The 24,449-nt window shown below is 38.2% G+C and overlaps 1 protein-coding gene across 1 annotated transcript; it reads right to left on the bottom strand.

Moving 5' to 3' along the window:
* Nucleotides 1–182: 182 nt before the first annotated feature.
* On the bottom strand, nucleotides 183–24,018 carry LOC145489008 (myelin regulatory factor-like). Its single transcript, XM_081467893.1, has 29 exons — nucleotides 22,941–24,018; nucleotides 22,714–22,789; nucleotides 19,163–19,263; nucleotides 19,003–19,048; nucleotides 18,539–18,639; nucleotides 17,711–17,837; nucleotides 17,176–17,285; nucleotides 16,902–17,064; nucleotides 16,211–16,304; nucleotides 15,743–15,799; nucleotides 15,355–15,408; nucleotides 15,016–15,092; nucleotides 14,885–14,941; nucleotides 14,289–14,342; nucleotides 13,558–13,648; nucleotides 13,016–13,096; nucleotides 12,787–12,906; nucleotides 11,630–11,803; nucleotides 11,159–11,215; nucleotides 10,503–10,556; nucleotides 10,156–10,274; nucleotides 9,561–9,654; nucleotides 8,920–9,014; nucleotides 8,100–8,407; nucleotides 7,529–7,717; nucleotides 7,012–7,090; nucleotides 6,556–6,627; nucleotides 6,162–6,261; nucleotides 183–5,631 (listed from the first exon to the last, which is right to left on the bottom strand). Exons 1-29 carry the CDS (start codon nucleotides 22,978–22,980, stop codon nucleotides 5,449–5,451), a joined length of 2,973 nt encoding a protein of 990 aa, XP_081324019.1. The 5' UTR covers nucleotides 22,981–24,018; the 3' UTR covers nucleotides 183–5,448.
* Nucleotides 24,019–24,449: the final 431 nt, after the last annotated feature.

The raw sequence follows: 24,449 nt of genomic DNA, 5'->3' as shown, positions 1-24,449 counted from the left end.
TGCTGAATTAGTTGCTATAAAGAACCATGTCAAGAGCGTCTTTTGCGCAGCTGAGATCAGCATTACTTTGCTTGGCTCGCGAGCTTCTAGGAGAGTCCACTTACAACTGTCGGATTTTGACTTAGATATTGAAAAAGGACATGCAAATATATCGTTAAATATTCGTTTAAATATTCGCATTGAGAACGCTACTTCTGGGGAACTCTAGCCAAAGACAGGAATACTGAGCCAAGAAGTGTTTGTCATTTTTGTAGTTGACATTATTTATGCTTAATACGATGTTTAGACTACTTACAAAGCAAGTTTTTCATTAGGTTAATTTTTTTGTCTCATTTTCTGGAAGCTGAGCCATTATTTTGTTTTTCATCTGATGTCATTTATAACAAAGGATCAATACAGTCTTCTTATTATAGCTCGTAACTTAATAATGTTTTCAATATTTTATTGCTTTGTAACTATTTGATGATTTGTAAATAAAATTTTTGTTACAAAAAAAGGTATTATTAGTATTATTAGTATTTTAAGTATTAGTATTAGTATTCCTATTAAATGTGACACAACTAATTTTATCCACCAAATAAATAGTATTTCGTTTAGATCGTTGTCGCGGAAAGTCCTTGGACACAACAACGATCTAGCAATCTAAATCAACCTTTAAATGCTAATTTTGTTAGGTTTTTGAATTCCTCAACCAGGAGGCAAAAGACGCCAGATCGCTGATCCTAAAACAGTATTAATCCTACAGGAAAGCATTGTGGTTATGTAAGGCTTATGACGTCAACACTTGAGAGCTCGCGTGACATCGAGTGGTTCTTGTCGCTTCACGCTTCACGCTTCGCGTACGTCCCGCGCGTTGCGTTCTACCGGACATTTCAAAGGACTATTCTCTTGCAGGATGCCTAACTTAACTCATAAGTCTTTACGAACAGGACAAAATAAATCAGTAAAACTATTCAGTCTTTTGCCTCGGCGTGATTTTGTTTGTAATTTATTTCCCAAGCTACGAGCCTCGGAGTAAATTTTTCGATAATAGCATTCTAATATTAAAATGGCTTATCATTAACTGTTTGCACAATTGTGTTCTAAAGTGTCATGGGAACCACTTGACTTGAACAATATCAAGCCTTCTTCACATGTACAATATTGAATATTTTAAAAATATTTGACTCGTCATCGTGAAATGCTAATCACTTCACAGTTCAGTTCTTTCACAGACTGTCTTTTCATCAATGTTCCGTTCCTCGACTGTGTCTTGTAATCGCAATTTTTCCTCAATAAATTAAAATCACGTAATATAGGCTGCTTAGAGTTGTTCATATATACATTCTGACGCAATAAAAAGATTCTGTACTTAAAATAATCTAACGTGCATATCGTTATATAAAACTCTGAAATCTTTCTGGTCAAATGATGTAGTTTGTTGTGTTTGACACTCACTGAGTTCTCACGACGTCTTCGTATTTAGGCGGTGGACAGTAAAACAGTGAGCTGTACGATGGTGGAGGGTCTTCCATACGGAATGATTCTTGATCATTCGTTGTACCCTGATTCATGTCTCCACGAGCTAAGGTGCCATTTATGGCAGGAGAAATAATATTGACGGCGCTTGGAAGCATCCAGTCGTGGATTTCACCCTGTTGCTGTCCATCAGAGAATTCTTGATCAGGTTGTGTGTTCTCGTAATTACTGCCGCTTGGCGGAAGATTGCCGTCGAATTCGCCATTTCGTCTGTAAGTTCCAGATTCCACGCTGTTCTGCTTACTCTTTAAACAACTGAAGAACCGCTTACGAAAAATACACGCCATTATGACGAGCAAAGCCAAGAGAAAACCAATGGGTGCAGGCCAGATAGATTTTAAGACTGAACTGAGCATAAGCTTCAAGCGATCACGATTTTCTCTGATTGGACTTCCGTGTTCAATCCAGACTTCCACTGGCGCTACACCGAAAGCAAAACAAGGAAGCAATTTTGAAACAAAATAACACGGAAACTCTGGCTAACTGCGAATGTCAAAATTCAACAGACTACAGTGCGATGCAACTCGTTTCAACAAGTAATGAAAAGTGTGTTGACATTCGGATATTTGAATCTTTAAGTTCTGTTTTGGGGACTAATTACTTCATTTACAAGTACAGTCAGGCGTCAAAAGCATTTCCTTGATGACGCGAAGCCCCTTGTAGAATATCACCGACTGCTTCCAGACACACCAGCTGCGATAATGAGATTCACAATATCACTCAAACCACGAGGTATAGCTAAATGTTCAACCGTCACTGACAAAACTATTGCTTTATCAAACTTGAAACATCGTGTTTCAACTCATTAGGATGGCAAACTCAGTGACACTTGTCGCCCACTTTGTATTTCAGTTTTATCTTTCACATTGCAGTAACATGCAACTCATTCTCGATTCGTATAGCTATGGTATAAAAACAAAACTTTGACTACTAATTTCAAATACAATATCGCATGTTGAGCTATATTGTAACTGTGTATAAAACCGCACTTATACCTGATAGTCAATTTTCAGTTGTGCAAAGGTTTTAACAGTAAACCAAAGAATCCAAAAATAGTATGTTATCTCGTGTAGGCGAGTCGTGAGAGGAAACCTTTTGTCAAAGTGTATTTGATCTTTTGTTTATGTGCTTTAAAAAGATTTTAAGACCAGGTGTCATTTTACAGCGCTACACTAGTAACATTAGAATGAAAAGAAGCAAGGAATATTGAGCAGTTACAGGTAACACAATACTGTTGTTGAGCAAACACGACTTTTCTTCCCAGCAACGAGCGAAAGATTAAACTGTTGTTTCACTCTCACTTAGAGCCTGTCAACAAAATTACAAAAAGCCATCAAGTGTAAACTGACGAGGCATTCTTTTCTAAAAGGTTCCACTGCTCTTCAATTCAAAACCAACGGCTGCATCCATCGTTTTTGCTAAGTCGTCGTCTACAAATAAGGCGAATTAATTTGAAGTAATGGCTAAAACCAAATACGTTTGTCGATGATAATCCCTGTTAATCCTCTTAACTTGTGGCCGGTCTTGTTTATTTTACCTTATTATTGCTTCTTTACTGTTTCGGTGCCTTTAAAAAACGATTATTTTTACACCGCCGAGAAAACTGATGACTTTAAATTTCGTGACACTGTGCTTTCAGTCGTTGAAAATTAGTTTAAATCGAAGGGAGTTCAAAAGAATAATTTACCAAGGTAGACAAAAAGTAATGAAGTAATACTCAGCCAAAGGGTACAACGATGGGTACAAATTAGGAAGATTTAGCGTTTCCGTGGTACTGTCAGGGGTGGGGAGGGGTAAGGAATCACGTCTACGTCTGAATATAACAAGGACAACCCTCGTCCCCAGTCGTTAGACGCGGGTATAACTATCCCCGTCCTACTTCCTCTGGGAAATGACTGGGGACAAGTCCACTCTAAAGATTCTCGCTCTCTTTCTCTCTCGCCCTATACCTTTCTGAAAGTAAGGCATATAAAGAATTACTGATCTAATGCATATACGTCCCTTTGAACGAGAAAATATTGCTATAGCAACGCCGTTTCCTTGAATGTTTCACCGTTGGTGCACGCACGCAACATTTGTTGCGGAAATAAATTTTGTCTCCGAGCTTATTGCGGAAGTAAATTTTGTTTCCAAGACTGTTGCTGAAGTAGATTTTCAAAGCCAAAAAAGGCCAAAAAATCTTGCTTCCGCAGCAGTTATTTCCTCGTTCTCGTAACAAGGAAGACGAAGATAGACATTTTTGTTCTTGATTGTCAAGCCTAAAATGTTTTGTACGTGATGTGGTTTAAGTGTGCCCGTGGACTTGTAAAATTTATTTCACTCTCATTTACACATTATCGTTTGGAGAGTTGAACCATTTCGAACTATTCTTGAAAGCAAGTAAGATTATCCCTTCATAAGAAATAAAACAAATCAATATATTCAAACATATTTGACAAGCAAAATATCTTCCGTCGAGACATCCTAAATGATTAGGAGGATTACAACCGTATCCTTCTTTATCCTGTCGCCTTTAGCGGGACAAATTGCTAGCTTACCCAGCCCACACAATAACACAGCAGCAGTAATCAATCCGGAGGTCTTGTATAAAAATTAACGACTCGTGATTTATTCGTAAAATTTGTTCTGTACAATTCTTCTATATTACTAGATTCAAATCGAATTTTCTGATGCACTGAGGCAATATATGTACACAGAATATTTGCCTGTAGATTTCATTTAATTATTAAAAAGAGCTACGTAGATGAAATTTTGCTGAAAATTGTGATGCATCAGTGATTGAATAGTCCGCTTTCGATGCCTGAAAATTCTAATCGACAGTTTGACAAGTATATTAAACAACTGCAGAATTTTAAAACATCGAACTGAGACCAGTTCAGTAAAAAACAATTATTCTACATCATAACTTGTCAAGACTTCTCACACCAATATTAGAATGAGAGAAACTGAGCTTCTTGCATTAAAAATCAAAAGAAATATGCACGGCCGTTTTTAGAATTGTGGTATCTTTAACCGCTGTCACTAGGGCAGTCCTTTGCCATCGTACGAATGATCTACAGCAGCGAATTGAAATTATAGGCACTTGCCGATAACGTCACACAATTGCTTGATTGACCGCCAGAAAAACCGTCAGTTTAAACTTGTCAGTTTGTTTAATTTTAAGAACGGCTCCTATTTCGTTAAGTTTAATACGAAAATGTCTAACTAAACTTTGATGATATATTGTAATACGAATGAAAAATATGTGCTATAGATAAAAAAATCCAGGATTAAACCACTTCATGTATAAAATACTTGAATATGTGATTGGCCTCTTTCATGGTATCCACAAGGTGATATCCACATGGTCACGCAAGGATAAGAAAGCGCGTGACGATCCAAAAATATCATCTTTATATGTTTTCTATTTGTCTTACAGAGGAGTTCGTTCTGGGTCTTTCCTCGAGTAAAGAGTATTTACCGAAATGTAATCAAGAATGGTGCGCTATTAATTCTAAACTGGGTAAAGTAATCAAAAGAATACGTTCCTCAGGGTTCATTTTATATGTCATAAACAATTAAAGTGAAAATGTCATTAAAAAACAAGATAAACAGTACCACATGAAAGTACTGCTCCATACCTTTCATTTGATTGGTCACACGCTAGGGCTTTATCCAGAGAACTAAAAGTTAAAGTCACCTTGCGCAGCATAAAAACCTCAATCGTTAATGAAAATTATACGACTTACGCTAGACTTAGAAAATAATGGTTCACTAAACGGGCCCAAACATGACCGACTTATAGAGTTAGGAAGTTAATACGAGAAGCGAACCCAAACCAGCCAAAATAACAAATACCTAGAATTAACTTAAAACCTCAGCGTTTATAAAATAATATGTAAATAGTAAAAGCAATACCCTGAAGCAGCAAAACTATGAACTAAATCTAAACTATGTGTTACACTTGCGTATAAAGTGGAAATAAAAGTCTTGAAGTCGAGGTCCATTTGGTTGTGAGAGTGTGTGACACGTGACATTCCCGATTTTTGGCGAGAGAACCAGCCGGAAGTGATAAGTGCTCTGATAATAGTACGCCACCGGAAGCTGCCATCTGTGACACTTTTTCCACGAGTCCTGAGGAGAGTACAAAGAAAATGAGGACAGATATATAATGTTGAAAACGAAATTATGGAAACTAGTACAGATATCCACGCTCTATTTAGCCTGCGAACGCAGACGTATTTCCGGCTGTCACTTGGTTCCGCCGAAAAATAACGTCTGCGAACCCGAGCCAGAAAACGATTTCTGTGACGTAGGAATTCTAAGCCAATCACAGTTTAGCTCAAATAACCCCAGAACTACTGCGCGAATCTGCGCGAGGTATTCGCTGCGAGGAGCACTCGAGTTTCATTCTATCACGGAATCTGATTGGCCAAGGAGAAACAAAAGTCATTACGTCACAGAAATCGTTTCCTGGTTCGGGTTCGCAGACACTATTTTTCGGCGGAACCAAGTGACAGCCGGAAATACGTCTGCGTTCGCAGGCTACGCTCTATTGAGCTACATTGAGCTGAAGAGTCATTCTACAATTTCTGTAAATAACAAGGAAGCGAAAGAATAAAGGTAATAGAAAAGGACTATCAGCAGAGCTACGTTAATCTTACCTGTTTCCGAGCAGTATCATAAGGTGGATGCGTCTTCCTCTCAGGACAATCATGCTTAAAAGAGTGAGAACACAGCAGCACTATCGAGCTTGCCGTGGAGCTAAAAACAGAAGACAAGTATGAATTCACTCAGTTATAACTGAAGACCGCAGAGATAAACGGAATTCCATTTATCTGGAGGCGCGGTGACCTCATGGTCAGTGCGCACGTCTCCGGTATCGAACTGCCTGAGTCCGAGCCCTGGCCGGGCTTCCACCTGATTGACCAGAAAGAAAGCACCTTCATCGTCATTGGTGGATTTGTACCAGCACGATAGAGACGCGTCTAGGAGCTACTTTTTAGGGCAACAGATATAAAACTGATCAAAGTAGAGGTAACAAGGAGAACCTCTTACTTGATTTCGAGCGTGATGGGTTGAAATGGCAAGTAAGCGCTGAATGGAATATAATGCGATGAGTTATGAGAGCTGCAACAGCAAAACAACAAAAATAAAGACAATAAAATCAGTAAACTTCTTTATGTAAATACTAATCAATTTCACTCAACTCGATTAGCTTTTAAGTTATTCTGGATGAATTTACCTAGTTTTCTGTTTCAATTATCTTTCTTTTGTAACTAAGAGTTTTTTATTTAGTAATAAAGTGTCTGTGTATGTTGTTGTTGTTGTTGCTTTTGTTATTAAGAAACGGATGCAACAACGGTGTTCAATGGTAGCACTATTTATTAGTCAAATTTTAATGACTGGTTTCTCGTTAGTGTAACATAGCAATTTGACTTAAAATATCTTGTGTTAACAGGGAAGTAACATTTGCAACACCGTCATGATCACGTGACGGTGATCAGTTCTCACCTTCTGTTACTGTACGTGATGACGTAGTTGTTCTCCAGGATGCGAATTTCAGGGTCATGTAAGTTGGTGCTAGGCAAACCTACAAAATTAGAGTAAAACAGTACAAAACGAGAGGAAGGTTAATGAAAATGTGTAATGCAGATTTATAACTGTATTGTATATTCTTGTACACGGCTGTATTTCACCTACATACATGCAAAAACGATCATCTATCGAGCCAGAATTTGTAGATTGGACCAAAAGTAGACGAAACTTAATCTTGCATCGATTCAGCGAATATTCAAAACAACAAATCTAACACTTAATCTTAAAAGTCATTTCAGTCCACACATTTTTCCCGAGTTTAGAAAGTAGGGTCAGATGAGAGATGGAGAGCAGCAAATTAGAATTTTTAAGACGTTTAAAGACAATAACCAACTAACCCCTGAAATAAGGCAACATAACCAGTGTCATTTGATTACTCACATACCCTTTTCACCCCTTTATTCCTTTTTTATAAGGCAAAAACACTACTTACTGCCAGCTATGTTGGGCTTGTCATCATAGACCTCTTTTCCTTGTAGTAGTTTGGAAGGATACTCCATGTTTTTCTGATTGCAGCACTGGCCACTCTTGGGCGGCGTTGTTTTCCCCTCGCTCACCGGTGTCGCTTCACTGGGCTTAGACAATCTGGGGGTTGACTGCAAGGTTGGCGAAGATTGATTTGCTACGAAAAGAAAAAAAGAAAACTTACGTTGGAAATGGGCTTCAGTTCAAAAGCTATTTTCAGTAGCTGCTTGCCCGCCTGTATTTTAATAAATGTTGGTTTTCAGAATTTGAACGTATTACATTTAAACAAGATCTCTATGTAGATGGGTTTCTATATTCTTATGACCGTCCTGGTGACAATAAGCTGGAAAGGCAAGGAGAAATCAGAAGTTGGTCAATATGGCAAAATCCGTTAGAATCTGGTCTCTCAGAATAGCCGAGCCCGTTTTCAAGCAACTTACGAAAAAGTTCCGATTCTGATTGGATAGTAAAATTCCATTTTAACAGCAGAAACTTTACCAGTACTGGGAACAAGACTAGTTTCTTGGAATGAAAATTACCGACTGCCTTTGAGGTTGTCTTCGGTCTTGCTACAATGCCTGGCGGCGTTGTTCCAGTGCTCTGGCTTCTTCGCAGGTCCGTGAAAACATGATCTGATCTCGAGACAGACGTCGTACTTTTGTGTGGTTTCACAGTGGTGGTGGTTGAGTGGACATCTGAGATAGCAGGCTGGTTTGTTGTCAGGCTGGATGGGTTCGAATCGTTCTTGCCGATCCCGAGGCCCATTCCTGAATATCCCTGACTGTTGTTTCTAGAACTTTCATCATCCTTGTCTTGCAAGATGTAAATGGTCGCCATTCCTGCAATGCTGTATTGGAAAACAATTCCAAATTAACAGAATTTATACATGACCTCCAAAAGAGCCAGGGTATTACTTGGCCAAAACACTTCAATACTGCCACATACAAGCTTGACGATCTGCAATGAACTAGCACCTCGTATATTTAAGGCATTACTTCTCTAGTCATTTCATGCTGCAATAACAAGCTTGGATTGATGACCTAATACGATGCAAACCGAACCGATTTTTTTTTTTGGTATATACTCAAGTATTTTATACTTAACGTTCGTCGAGTGTCTCCTACAATTTGCATCGAAAATGTTGTGGTGGGGACTAAAAAAGAATGTTTCATTTTTTCAACTTATTAAGAAACCTGAGACCGTAAACTCTTCACTTCACAGAGGAGGGAGGTAGAAGAGCCATAGGAGTAAAGTAAAGGGCTTTTTAGACGAGGAAACGTAGAACAACGAGGCAGCAAGAAATACTCCCTTGTCGCAATTGAATGATCCTATTTTGAGAACCTATGAAGCAAACCTTACCTAACAACCATGAAAAATACAAGCGTGACGATGAGGAACTGCATAAACTTTGGCGAACACCAACCTTGCTCTTCATACACAACAGCGTGGTGTCTCTGTTAGGAAAAAAGTATTTAAATCGTAAAAAAAACACACGTGGCTTGATGCTTGATGAAGGAACTCATTAGGAAGTGACAATGAATATCGATGTCGAGGATGGGAATGAATTACAATATCGTCAGACTTGAAAACAGGACACTTGCACTTAGCAAGTTTCACTCAAACCCGTGCTTTTCACGTCAAGGTTCGTCAAGTTCTTATTCTATAACCGTTTAGTAATGTTTAACGTACATGTAAGGAAATACTCGCTGACAGGCCCACATCAAAGAGCTTGATGATAAAAGAAAGGAATACTGGTCAATCTCATTCTCAGAGTTCTTCGTTCCCCTCGACCAGCGGTCGGAAAACGAGAGCTCTGGGAGCAACCATTTCAGGCATGCGCCATAGATGCAGACTGCGTAATGAAACCGGATGGGCAGAACACCAGAATTCGGTTATTTCAAAATGGTTGCTCCCAGAGCTCTCATTTTCCGACCGCTGGTCAAGGGGAACGAAGACCCTGGGAACGAGATTGAATACTGGTAAGAAACTAGCGTACTTACACATGCGCAGTGATGGTGATGATGGTGGCAGTGATGGTGATGATGGCATTTCTTTCGACGTTCTTGAGATTGTTTGTTGCTGTTTATTGATGCTCTGTGAAACAAACAAATCACACAATCATTAAGAGTACAATCGTTAAGAGCAGCAGAATGGCTGGAAAAATTGCCCACATTTTAGGTGATTCCAGGGTAAAAGGAGCTACGTCACAGTTTGCGCGTGTTGAAAAGCTCAGCCTAAATTTTTCAAGTTCGTCGATTGCAATCCATGTTAATCTTCTCCATCCTTAACCATCCTTGTCCCTTTATGGTTTATAATTATCTCTTTGGTGTTTTTCTATCTTAGTAAACTACTATTTTCAGGTTTCCTTTAATTTAAAGGTAATTTTGCACATGGCTAAAATAACTGAAAATTCCGTGACTGAGCTCCTTTAAACCCAACAGAAAATTTCGAAATAACGCCTGGAAATGGTAGAAAAACACAAAAGGAAAACTGGGAGAACAAACAGGACCTGCGATGACAAACGCAGGACAAAATTGAAGTACATAGAAAAACTCTCTTTCGGTCAGGCTGTCGAACGACTGTAACTACACCAACCTGAAGGAGCTACAGCGTGACAAGCTCAAGCTACTGAACGTGCTAACAGTGTCACATCGCCTTCTTTGCAGCTTCTGGTTCACTGTCTCCAGCTCGTCGATTCTGACTTCTAGATTGTCCTGTGGGAGCAACAACAGAAATGCAATCCAGCACAATCATATTTTTTTGTCAAAACTACATAAAATTTTCAGGCGACTGAAACTGTCGATAAGTTTCTTCGATGACGTACAAAGCGTCCACCACATCCATCACTAATTGGCAAGTTGGTTTGCGACTTTTTCTTAATTCCTTTCGAAGTACGATTCTGCAAAAAAAAAAATCTTCAAATGATTCAAGTAGACACATACCGTCAGTTTACAAAGCTCTTTGACTGCACCAACGTTTTCCATGAAGATTCTTTCCTGAGAAGGCACAATCAAAAGTATTTAGCACTAAGCCTACAATACTCTGCAGAGAGGCAATGGCCTCATGGCTACGGTGTTGAACATGTACATGCAGAGCTCCAGGGTCTTTGTGTTGTGTCCTTGGTCAAGAAACTTTAGTCTCACAAAAGTTGTCTCCATCCCTGGGACTGAGTAATGAATACCCTCCTGGGTTACTATGTATCCCAAGCATTGTTTTAATACAAGAGCCTACCGATACGAAATACTTGGAATGAAAAATAGGTTCACCTCACCCCAGGAGTATAAATGGGTGCTAGTGACTTTTCAGGGCATTTTTGCAAAATACAGTGTGGGTCAGTTGATCTGCGTCGATACTTGGCACAGTGCACTGAGAGACACTGTAAGTAATATGAAGAATAATTGACTTCAAACACACTGCACAACAGTGAATGAGAATGTACGCTCATTGAATAACTCTAGACATGTAGTCTAGACAATAAATAATAGCTATACCTAGTTTGAATTTGGATTAGAGGGCCACAAGTTTATAAGTTGTATAACTATTAGGTGTTTTGCCCTCCATAAATGAAGATTGATTGAAGGATGGAATTAAAACATACCTTATTGACCACTAAAAATCTTTCTATTGTTTTTCCATCAGCTAGAACCAGATCTTCCTACAGAAGACAAATCAAAAGTAAGAGGTGCCTCCAGTGGGAACAGTTCGGTGGTCAAACCTGAAATCCTCAGAAGAAATTTGTCCCTATCATCCGTCCACCTTAGTAAAACAACTCCAAAACGCAATTTGTGATAGATTTGATCACCTCATTAAAAGTAGGTAGGGCCAGAGGATCTGGACTCCAGATCAAAAGCTCCAGGTTGGAGCCCTGGCCGAGTGTTGTTTGGCAAGACTCTTTACTTTCACATTGCCTCTCTTCTTATGTGTGTATACCATATACAAAAGGGTAACAACTTGCTGTTCATGTCACTTAGCCTGTAAATGTACGTCTGCAACTGTGCTCATTTCAACACTTACCTCACCATCACTACGATAGCATGGAATCCATACAAAGCCAAATGAGCTCACTTACCGACTCCTTGACAGCTTCTGGCAAGACTTCTTTAACTTCCTGCGCCAACACTCCCGTATCCTCCCCGTCACACTCACTTGTATCTAAGCCCGCATGCTCCATGTACTCCCGACTGTACCGGTATTTGTACAGCTTCATTTTGGACACGTTACGAAGCTGTTCACTTGTATCCACCTGAAAGAAATCATCAATGAACCAATCGGTAACTCAGTCAATTAATCGATCAGTCAATTTGACCAGGATTTTGCTGGCATTTGGCAGGGATTTCACCGCGATTTCACCGGGGTTGCTTAGGATGTGACCACGAACTTCACTAGGATTTGGCTGGGATTTGGCTTGGATTTGGTCGGGATTTGGGCCGGGTTGTGGTTGGGGTTCAGGCAGGATTTGGTTGGGATTTGAGCGGGATGTGGTCGGGATTTAGGCGGGATTTAGGCTGCATTTGTGTGCGATTTGGCCGGGATTTGGTCAGGATTTAGGTGGCATTTGGATGGAATTTGGTCAGGATTTAGGCGGGATTTAGGTGGGATTTAGGTGGGATTTAGGTGGGATTTTGGCGGGATTTATGCGGGATTAATGCGGGATTTAGGTGGGATTTAGGTGGAAGTTTGGCGGGTTTTAGGCGGGATTTAGGCGGGATTTAGGCGGGATTTAGGCGGGATTTAGGTGGGATTTAGGTAGGATTTAGGTGGGATTTGGTTGGGATTTAGGTGGGATTTAGGTGCGCTTTGGTTGGGATTTAGGCAGGATTTAGGTGGGATTTATGCAGGATTTGGTTGGGATTTAGGCAGGATTTAGACAGGATTTTGGCGGGATTTAGGCGGGATTTAGATGGGATTTGGATGAGATTTGGCCAGGATTTGGTTGGTATTTGGTTGGTATTTTGTTGGGATTTAGATGGGATCTGGATGAGATTTGGCCAGGATTTGGTTGGTATTTAGGCAAGATTTGGCTTGGATTTAGCCAGATCTTGGTCAGGCTTGAGGTGGGATTTGTGTCAGGATTTAGCCAGGATGAGCCTGTGATTTGATTAGGATTTGACCAGGATTTGATCGAGATTTGATTTGAACAGATGTAGCCAGGATTGGCCAGATATTGAGAAGGATATGGCTGAAAGAAAAGAGTTAAAACTAACTAAATCAATGACGACACGTTACCTCTTCAATGCTTTCCTTTATTCTGATGTCAGATGGATGAACAAGCCGCCCAGTCACCTTAAGGTTGCCGTAAACTGACAGTGCTTCCTCTGGCTTGTCGGTATTGATACCAACACGACCCTACAATACAAACATAATAAACAAAACAGTACGTAGTAGTTATGGTAAGTTCCTCACTGAACCAAGAACGTAATGCACAACAACTCACAGAATATTAAAAAGGCCATACCATTCGAAACACGGAGTCTGAAGTTTGCCCTCTTGACCAGACAGCTTCCATGTCATTCTCAAACTGGCCTGGATTGGATGCCTGGCAAAATAGTTATTTTATTAGAAACTGAGGTACAAGTACTGGTATTAAGCCTTTTATGACCCAAGTTTGGAATACTGTGATACATTCTCAAGCATTTCTGAGAGCTTCGTGGTACATATCAAAGTAGTCAACCTACTACAGTGGAACCCAATTAATATGGTCACACCAACAGGCCACAAAAATCTGGCCATATTAACGGGTGGCCGTATATTAAAGGGGTTCTTTAAAGTGACTGACTGGGCTTTTGTTTGGGCCAAAATAAAGTGGCCATAATAACAAGGTGGCTGTATGAACTGGGTGGCCGTAAGGCAGGGTTCCATTGTAGATGACAAATTTCTTAATTCTCATCAACTGTCTACTTGGCAATGTACTGATACGTGATGAGAAATTTGATTTCTGTCAGCAAAGCAAAAAGCAGGTAATTACTTTTCGCTGGATCAGAGTGTTCATTAACTCACCCTGACAATGATCCTTTCTGACACATTTGCGCACACCAAATATTCCTTGTTTTTTGTATGAGCATACACAGCAACAACAAGCAGGAAATATCTGCAATAATAATTGTAGCACATCACAATTTTTTAAACCATTAAGACTGATGTTTCCTTTTTGCATAATTTATTCTTTTTTTGCTGTTGGTGGTTTTGATTCTGTTTCAACTAATGTTGCTATTCTTTGTTTTCAGTAAATTCTTGACTATTCAAATTGTTAACATAAATTTCACAGTGTAATTTTACAAAGTAATCATGTATACAGTGAAAATTCAAATGTACAACCGTCAAACATTTGCAACTGAAGATGATAAGGAAATGTCAAAACATGTTTTGTAAAATGAAAAATGTTTTTTCCTTTTTGAAAATTAATAAATGTATTATTACAATTAAGCAATTACAGTAAACCCAAGGATTAAAATATATCATTTAGACCTTGGTTGTAATGAGCAAAACATTTTAAAAGAAATATATATTGGCACGGGGCAAAAAAACACTTAAAACCCTACTCTGACTTCCTTATATAAAATATTTACAGTAACTGTACTTGCACCAGCTGGACAAGATAATTTCTTCTCAGATGCTATACATTCCCTCAATCTTAAATCAAGACATCTCTATTTTAGGTTCACCAAAAACAAAAGTGAAGGAAAGCTGTGATAGCAATGAATTGCCAGTTATAATAAAGTTTGTCTTACCTCTGGTCAGGATTTGGTTTTCCTTTTTTTCTCATGTTGTTAGCTGTAGTCTCACTGCAAGAGATTTGAATATTACAAGAAAGTTTCTTGAAAACAAACTAGATAACGTTCATCCCTTCACTGATGAGTGGCAAAAAAATTATTTTACATGCTGTCTAATTCCATGATGTTTTCAGGAGGTGCATTCTTAAAGGTAATAATCTCACTGGTGAATATTCAGCATACTTTTGGTTAAAGAAGTTGTCAGCTATTGTCTTAATTAGAGCCAGCAACATAACACTAAATAGGCTTTTCCCGGAATCTGGAATACAGGAAATGAAAACCAGGAATTTGAAATCAGGAAATAAGTGATAAAGAATCACGAGGATCATAACTCAGGAATGAGGAACAGCGTTATTTAGAATTGGAAAATCCAGAAATGAATATTGCAGGCTATTAAGTAAGGAGCAGTGTTGCACATTTTTTGTCCTTCTATTTATATAATATATTTTTTAAAAAACTGTAAATGTATGAGCGAATAAACTTGTTGTTGTCGTGTTGTTTAATTCTTAAATCTTCACACACGTATGCAGAAATTAGATACAAAAATCCAGCACCTAAAATGCAGTCTTCCCACAGTGATCTTTGCTTGCTCTTTTGGTGTTATGTCAAATCTGAAAGCAATGAAAAATAACACAAGTTATGTACTGGTTGTGAGGTAATTAAATCAAGCAAATTAATCACTTACTGCAGAGGTTCATAGTGCCTCTTGCTTCTGTCTGCTTGAGACTGTTCAACACCAATTTGACTGGCTTGAGATTCCATCTAAATCAATGTAACCACAAAAAGAATTTAAACCAATAATGCTAATGTATAAAACAAACACATACTGTGCATGGTCTACATATTAAAATTCCACATATTGAAATTATTTCGTAGTATTAGCACTACATAAATGTCTAATTATTATTATTATTATTATTATTATTATTATTATTATTATTATTATTATTATCCCTACAATGAACTTAAGGTAGCACATTTTAACTGCATGCAAGTTTGAGAAACATCTTTGTAATGAACATACCTTTATTCCATAAAGGTGTAAACAGAACTTGTCAATGCGTCTTAATTCATTTTGCTAAGAGACAAAACAATATGCAAGTTTAGTAGGTTTAGCTGGAGCACTTCATAACACAGGACTTGTTGCACTGTATGCATAACTGCTGAAGAGTCAAGAGTGGAAAATGTAGTCTTAGTGTCCGGTTTGAAGAGTATAAAGTTATGGTGAACAAATATGAAATGGAGAGTTACATTGTCGTCAATAAGAAATCAGATGAAAGAGCAAGAAATGGCAAATATCCTGAGCAAAAATAAATGCATACACAAGTTTCATGTTCATGTAGGTTTTGCATGACCTCATCACTTGTGTACATTTTGTAATAAGACATTAAATGTTAACAGTCAATACAAACCTCTCCTTGGACATATTTAGGCAATCGTGAAGACTGCAGGTTCATGTAGGCTGTGATCTAGAAAATAGAAAAATCAAAAAACTTATGTACTAGCATTACCATATTTAAAGTAACTGTTGTGGATTGTTTCATGTTCCACTTGACCAAGTTCCATTGATTTGATGCAAGAGAGTGATTGAAGTGTAGCACACATATAATTCTTCCTTTTTTGAAGAATCCTGATGGATCAGTAAGCCAAGCATACCACGCAATGAATGCAAAATGAAATCTACTTATTACTGCTAGTCAGAGAGTCAGAGATCAACAATTAAAACACTAACAAAGATTTAGTCCCAACAGGATTTAACTTGCTGATATCAAACAAAAGTGCAAAAGTTCAGTATTATCACGGCTCGAAAACAATTGCTAATAATTATTACAATAATTAGATTTTATTATCAATTATTTCCCTTAGGTTTCTTCAACTACCTGAAGATGATTCTTCTTTTGACAAACAAATGCTTCATCAGCAAATGAGTAATTAAAGCCTTTGTCAGCATCCACTCTGAACTGAGGAGGAGGTCTGAACAGAAAAGCAACCGTGTTTGTAACTCAAACGTGACATCCAACTATTCATTCTGTCAATTTATACTTTAACAATAAAATCAATCTACTAGCTGGCTACAGGGAGCCTAACTGGGGGCATAAAATCTTATTAAACATAAAATTCTATTATACACTTGAGGACACCCATTAGTGAAACTCAAATCAGCAGCACTCTTGATGGATTAATAACCAACTTAGCATGAGTTCATGCTTGACCATGCTATCACTGTGCACTATGAGTGTAATGTTATCTTGACAGTTATTAACCTCTCTTACTACAAAGGCATATAATTGGGTGCTGACAAACTGTTGGGAAATCTGGCAAATATTTTTGGGCACAACTTGAGATGGATAAGCACCCCAAATTGCTAACTAGGATGTAGCTGCAATAAACCCTCCCAGATGCTTCGTGTCATAAAAGCATGAGTTGCAAAGTCAAATAACAACACAATTCAGTAGATCTGTAACTGATCCTTAAGCCACAATTCTAATAACAATTGTTAGGATATGTTGTGTGTTTTAGTTTCAGAATACTGATGTCATATTTATATGATCAACAGTCCAGAGTACTCACAGCTTTTGGGAGGCATCATCAAACATGCTGCAAAGCTCTTCAGTTTTAAAAGAGGACCATTTTAAGCACTGGTATGAGTTTTCTGGGTCAGGCGTCGCTGGCGTGGTAAAGGGATCAGGAGAATCCAGGCAATCAGAGCCACTACCGTCCACACAGTAGTCATCTGAGAGGGAAATTTATATTTAAAAAGTCACTTCCACATGTAAATGTTAAGTGGTGAGACTTTAGCCAATCAAACTTCAACAAAATTTTAAAAATAGGAAATATTGGTCACCTGGCTCTGATTTCAATGAATTAAGCCTGAGAGACGACATGCCATTTGCTGTTAAAGATTCACTGCACTCAGAATCTCTCTTTCTCTTCCGTCTGGGTTCAGAGACACTGCTGTAAAAAACAGAACAATCACTCATGAACACAAGGTATCACAAGTTTGAAAAATGTTCATGGATAGAGGGTGCATTGAGCTACTACAGTAAATATCATTAGAAATTGAACAGTGTGCAATACCATTTTATATTATGAAGTATTTAGAAATATCTATACATGTAGCTATTACAGGGCTCATAAAAAATGTGAATTCCAGCTTGACCTTGGGACAAGTAGCTCTCAATTTTTGCTTGCCCTGGGCAAGTCTTGCACCATGGACAGAACAACATACAGCCATAAAGCCCTAAATTTCTAAAGAATCTTCATTTGAGAGCCCTATTCAATGCCTTCTAACCAAAAGGGCTGAAACTTTTATTAACTAAATATGTCAGAGGTTTGGATATTCATTCAGGTCATATTATTAAGTGACATAATATATGTACCTGAGGGACAGCTGTGACTGGAATTCTCCAGCATTGTTAAAAGGAATCCCTTGCTGAAGATATAATCCTCCAGAGTGCGAAGACGATAACACTACATTACGCGTGCCTGGCAAGCCACACAGTAGCACTAAGTGATCAGAAAAATCAAGTTAAGCTGCAGTTATCATGTACAAGGTGTCATTGCAGTCAATCAATCAGTCAGTCTTCGTCAGTTCAAAGTGATCTTTGAGAGATTTCAGCCAAATTCTTTTAAGGGCAGAAAACATGCATTGCTTGTTATTGCTGCAGCCTATCTAATTTTTGGGTGCATTCCTTTGGGGTGATCTGGATCAGGATCAGTCATCCAACATCACTGATCCTAATCCAAATCACCCCAAAGGAACGCAGCCAAAAATTCTCATGCACTGTCTCAGGGTTCAAAAGAAACTTGAATTCCAGATTGTCCTTGGGAAAAGTAGCTCTCCTGAATTTTGCTTGAGCAAGTCTTAGTTTGCTCTTTTAGTGATGTAGTTGGACAACGGGCCTGATCCTTCGCCCATCGGGCAAGTGAGAATCAAACGTTACTAGCCCAGCAGGAAAATCACTTGTCCTGGACGAATGGACCATACTTTTTTTGAGCCTGCTGTCTGTGATAGAATATACTCCTAATCACTGCATAGTAACAGATTGAGGCCACATTCTGATCTATTACATACTGTCAGAAGGAATGGACTTAAACCTCTAAAGGTTGACTAACTTGTAAAAGGAATGGGGTTCAAAATCAAATGTACACCCTAAGCAATCAGGAAAGTTTTTTTAAATATCTTAGACAAAAGTCTATTCTCTTACCTTGGTCTACATCTGGTGAATCAGGTCCATCTGAATCTGGTGGCGTCAAAGGAAAGTTTCCACTTCTGTGCTGTCCTCCAAAATTGGGAATGTCAATAGGGCTGGACAAAATTAACAAAATTATGCACATCACTACACCATCATACTTTGTCACTCACACCCTCCACAGGTTCAACTGGGAACAATGTTCTACGGAATTACAGATCTAGCCTGGGTTGTTTGAAAGGAGGATAACGCTACCCACCAGATGAAGCACTATCCAGTGGATAGCATGGTTTGTTTTGTTAACACTTAACCACTGGATAGCAATTTTAAGCAGAGGATAGCGTTATCCATCCTTCAAACAACTGTGGGCCTGAAGGCTATGAGGGTACATGTAACTAGTCTGAAAAACCAGCTCAAGTGTAATTATTGTGCAGTCTTGATTTTGTCAAGGTTAAGAAGTAATTTCAATGAGTACTCACTGTCCCACGGAGATCCCCTGTCCATCAATAGGAAAACCAAGGCTACCTGTTGGACAGAAAAAAACAATCTGACAATCTATTGAAAAGTAATGATGGGAAGAGAAAGAAATCAATGAATGATCCTGAAGTGAAAATCCATTATTAAATAGTAATACTGTACCATTGTATTGTGGTCCTAAACTTAATGAGAGAAAGTGATCATTGTTAGCTATTGCATCTGCAGCAAATCCAAAATTGAGCTGTCCTGTGCCATCGATGCATCTAGTAAATGAAAAGCAAAAAGAACTTTCAATAGAGCTATTCATTCAAGGAAAATATATAAGCTGCGGCTTGTGCCAACTTACCGCATGAACAGTACTGTAACATTTAAACCAGTTCACATCTTACACAAGCCGCGGATAACATAACCCGTGGCTTGTGTCAGATGAGGGTTTTGAGCTTGGCTTATGTCAGCCACACAACCACTGATATAAATGGTATCGCGGCTTGTTTGCAGCTTACATAAGACGCGAACTCACACTGCACAAGAGCAAGCTCACTCCACAGCTTGTTTAATTCTGCTATTGCTATGACAACCAACACAAAAGCGAGGCATTAGTCACAAATAAGCCATGAACCATTTATAGGAGAACTTTGCATCTTACATAAGTCGCACTTGTATAAATGGTCCAGTTTGTATCTTATGTAAGCCGTGTCTTATTTTTCTTGTATAAATGGCCCTAGAATCTTGCCCTGTTTAGCCCAATTCTACACCTGAAAGGGTATGGTGACCTGAGATTTGGATGCTGCTTTTCTGGCTAGAACTCTTTGAGCTACAGACATTAAAGCACCCTACATTTAAGTGGTACTATGATCAAATTTTTACCCCTTTAATTTTTAGGTTAATCACATAGAATTCCACGAAAGACTAAAAGCGCCATTTGCAAATGCTTCCAGAGATATTTAAGTTTGAAAATGTGCAAAATGTCATGCAAATTAAAAGACTGATGACATTATACATTCAACCCAATATTACATCAAGTATAAAACACAAAATGCCACAATGGAGGGATTTTGTCAGGTAAATTACAATGCAATGAAATGTTATGCCTAGATGTCAGTCACTTCAAACTTTTTGATCCCTCTTCCAGTGCATTAGGAACTTACAGCTTTTATTACATTCTTAAGTAATTAAGAGACAATTAATCTAAAAGCATTGCATTCAGATGAGCAGTCTGCCATTTCCTGTCTAATCTGATTTCTACTATGATTTCAAGAAATCAAGTTGACAAGAATTGCACCTTTACAAGACCTTCAAAAATCAAGTTACCTCACAGATCAACCAAAGAAGTTGAACACAAACAACTTAATTATCAATATGGGTACAAAGTGTATTTCATGAGTGATATAGATAAAAACAGCAGCTACACTGAATACAATAATACAGTCCCCACAGTCCTGTAAATATATAAAACAATGCACTTGACATGTGAAATTATATGCAAAAGGAAAAGAAAACAAACTACTGTCATTCGGCTGGATAAAGATATTATTTGTGTATACATTAATAAGGCAGTCAAAATATTTTACTTGGACTCTCAAACATATTCACTTAATGCCACAAACTCTGACTAAAGTTGATGAATTACCTCTGTTAATTAAAAGTCATATTTTTATCTCAAACACTATCATATTTGTTCAGACAGGATCTGCAGTGCTTTGTTTCAGATCATATCTTGTGCAATATTACTTTATCTGCCAGGTCGAGAAAGGTCATAATTTTTGTCTGATGTCATCTATATTTTGTTATAAAAGTGTCGAATTCGATGATGTCATTAACAGCAAACCAAACAAACTCACTTTGTCTGGACCAAAATTAAACCAAATGAGCTGTTCAACTATTCAACAAATTTAGCGTGAGTTTACAGCAAACTTGCAGTAAAAACACTTCAAAAGCTAATATTCTAGTGATTTAATCATACATATTAAGTCTGTAAACCTCGGTTGTTGATTAAAAAATGTTGATTTTAGCAATAGACAGAGGTTGAAAGTCAGCTAGTGAAATCATTTAAGACGTATATGTTTTAGTGATAAAAAAAACGCGCTCATAATCTTTGATTACCACTAGTCATACATGTTAAGACGAGAAAAAATATGTAAATCTATAAACCCAGATACAACGTAAATGCGTGGATCTTGTTACTAACATCTCGTTAAAGGTCTCGGTTTCAGTTGTCTCAGCTGTGTAATTAGTAGCACTTTAAGGTAGCTAAATTTAGCATATTACCACAAACCGCGTCACTTGAAGTCACGGAACATGACAAGAAAAACTGAAATAATTCAGATTAAAATTTAATCCCTCTTTAAAAGATTCAAAAGAAGCGAAAATCCTACACGTACAATAGCAAAAACAATTACTGATTTACATGATCACGTAACACAATACGCTTCGGTAAATAAGTTGAGAGTCGGCAATGACAAAATCGGTAAGTTATAAACTTAAGTAATGATTAACCGAGCATTAGTTTATGAAGCACTTCCTCCATAAAGTCAAGCTGTAATTATCATACACAAAACGGCAAAGAAACAAACCAATAACTGATGGATAATGGATGAATTAAGAAAGAAAGCGTAAATACGTCCAACAATAAAAAAAATATTTAATTAAGATTACTATGTCACCTACGATAACTCGAGAGCTTGTTTTTGCACTAGCTGAGTGTTTGCTCAAGTACCGAAATTACACAATCAAATAGCCACTTTGCATTTGAAAAATTTTCAACGGAAAATGATTCGTTATTTCCTACTTTACGAAAGCTTAAATTATTAATCTTTCCTAAAAGCCCTTACATTCGTCGAAGCAAAACTGGTAAACGCAAAATCGCGACCTTCTTTACCCTTTCAAAATCATAGACTCAACAAACATGAAATGTTGACACCACGTGAAAAGCAAAAGTTCATTAGAGAATCGGACAAAATTATATGCAAAGTACTTTTGTCTTGATTTCTTGTGAAAGGACCGCCAGTGGATACTACCAGAGAAAGTTCTTTAATTTAGGCATGAACAACTTTCCTCATCAACATAAAAGGAAGTGCAACTGGTCCAGACAAAGCGAACTTAAGTCAATATTTCCTGCACAAACTACAAACACGGCAACTTCAAAGCCAGAATTTTGAATAGCTCCATGATTTGTCATAAGAAAAAGTAACACTATAAAGTTTCATTTCTTGTTCAGGGCTCTAGATGTCCTTTGATCAACACAAAACGCGTCTAACAAATGTTCGAATTCAAGTTTGAGCGAATTTATTTTCGGCCAGAAATAATAAACTCAATTAAAAGTCGTTACCTTAATAGTAAGTACTTTTAAAAAACAAGATCTTAACCTTTTCTCTACTCCGCAATTATGGCGGAATTCAATCTTTTGACCTAAATTGATCTTCTTCAAAATAGCAAGTAAGGTATAAGCATAGATCTTCGCAATTGCCTTGAAAGTTCGAAGGAAATACTAAGTTCTTAATTCGTGGCTTCATCTTAAGGTTGTGAGTTGCAGAAGCTTTCTAATAACAGATGTTATGGTTGACAACAAAACATAAAATATCAGAAGGGAAGACCTGCCTGGGCAAAGCACGGACTTTTCGCGGGACGTATTGAGTTTCCAATCCGTTTGAATTTCACTTACATTGCGTTGTTGTGCCGAAGCTTTTCGATTTCGCAAAAGTCCATCAACTTACCCGTCTGCCATGCCTTTGTCGTCAGAAGGAAAACATTCCTCCAGGTCAGAGAAAGAGAAAGCATCATGATCCAGTTCTGAAATAACAAAAAAGCGAAAGGATCGTAACTGGAGCAAATCTCCAAGCAGGTTGTAACGAAACACCTTGCATACGGACCATTCAGCGACAGTAAACGGGCTGCTACACTAGCGATCCATGACGAAAATTCAGCATTTCGCGGCACTTACCTAGCGTAGAGGGCAAGCTAGGTTCCTCTAGATAACTCATAACTCCCTACAGACTTGACCGTGTGCTTTTAAGGCAGCCAGCCTTCAATTTACGCTTGAAAAATCATTCACAAACTAGCAAGGGAAGTGGTAAGAGTATCGTCCTTAAGACAACGCAACTGCAATATCGTAGATGACGTAAACGGGCCGCTGACAGATCTTGCACGTGACAAGTAATGTCAGTCATGTTTTGTCATTCCTTCACTCAAATTACTTCCCGAAATTTTGCCAAGACATGATTCCAAACGTTATCAGCATATTCTTGGAGTCTAGACTGTCGTTCGTTCCCATTATTCACAGTATCAAGAGTTACTCATAAGATCTCTTCTTGTTTGATAGGTTTCCCGCAGCGAAGCAAAAGCAACAATCTTCGCGCTCACAATGATGCTTGTCAAATGTCACCCCTATGTCAACCTCGGTGAAACACGAAAATGGCGAGTACAAAAACCAATTCTTTTGCTTTTCAAATGACCCAAAAGATTGAGAAAATAGCATTGTTCACGACAGCTTGTAACATAATAATAGACAAGCCTGTATTCATAAAATTGATTATTTCTACTCGCTAGTGATGTTAATAGCTGACCCCTGAGCTAACAAACAAACAAGAGTTGGATTCAGATAACCGGAGAGGGCAGAACTCCCCCGTAATGTTAACTCGATACTAATGGACGACAGGGGCTTATGGAAGAAATCACCCAGCGGAGTACAAAAAGTCTGAGATATCTGGGTGTCTTGAAGGGACTAAGTGGAAGGAAATTCAGAATTTGCAGCCGTAATAATGGTTGCGGTAGTTTCACGAATGGGAGAGACTAAATTGTTTCTTGTTTAGACTGTCAGTGGAGGATTAATTTTTGCGATTTTCAGCAAAACGGGTACATTTCCTCATAGTTTTGTCAGTTTTTGCTAAATGCGGTCGGAAAAGTGACAAAAAAGCAACGAACAGCTGAAAAAGGCGTTACGTTTTAGGACATGATTAACGTCTAGCTCCGCAGAGTTGTCTGGTCTGGAAGTTTCGGCAGCCTTCCCTCCCCCGTTAAACGCCTACGCAGGCTAAGTGTCGGTAATGACTCAGATCAGCGCGATAATAGATTATACCTCTGGATGACGTCTGCTTGTCTAGAAGAAGATAACTAATATCGTCAGATCAATTTTTACTTATTATCACATTGTTATTAGGTCTTTCTTTTATTTTAGCTTTAAAACTTGTGTTAAAATAAAGGCTTTCTATTCTATTCTATTCTATTCTATTCTATTCTATTCTATTCTATTCTATTCTATTCTATTCTATTCATCATCTTACAGTGTGGGGTAAATTTTCGCGGAAGAATAAAATTTTGCGGGAGTACTTATTTTTTCAGAGAACTATTTTTTTGCGGATTGTGAAATATCTGCAAAAAACGGAAAATTTTACATGCAAACTTTTTTCACCACACGGCCGCGTGTCAGCTGACGTCCGGCTGTGCACTCTAA

Source organism: Orbicella franksi, chromosome 6, assembly GCF_964199315.1.
Source record: "Orbicella franksi chromosome 6, jaOrbFran1.1, whole genome shotgun sequence".
NCBI classification, from domain to species: domain Eukaryota; kingdom Metazoa; phylum Cnidaria; class Anthozoa; order Scleractinia; family Merulinidae; genus Orbicella; species Orbicella franksi.
The sequence above is the reverse complement of the archived record's forward strand: the minus strand, read 5'-3'. Positions and strand labels throughout refer to the sequence as shown.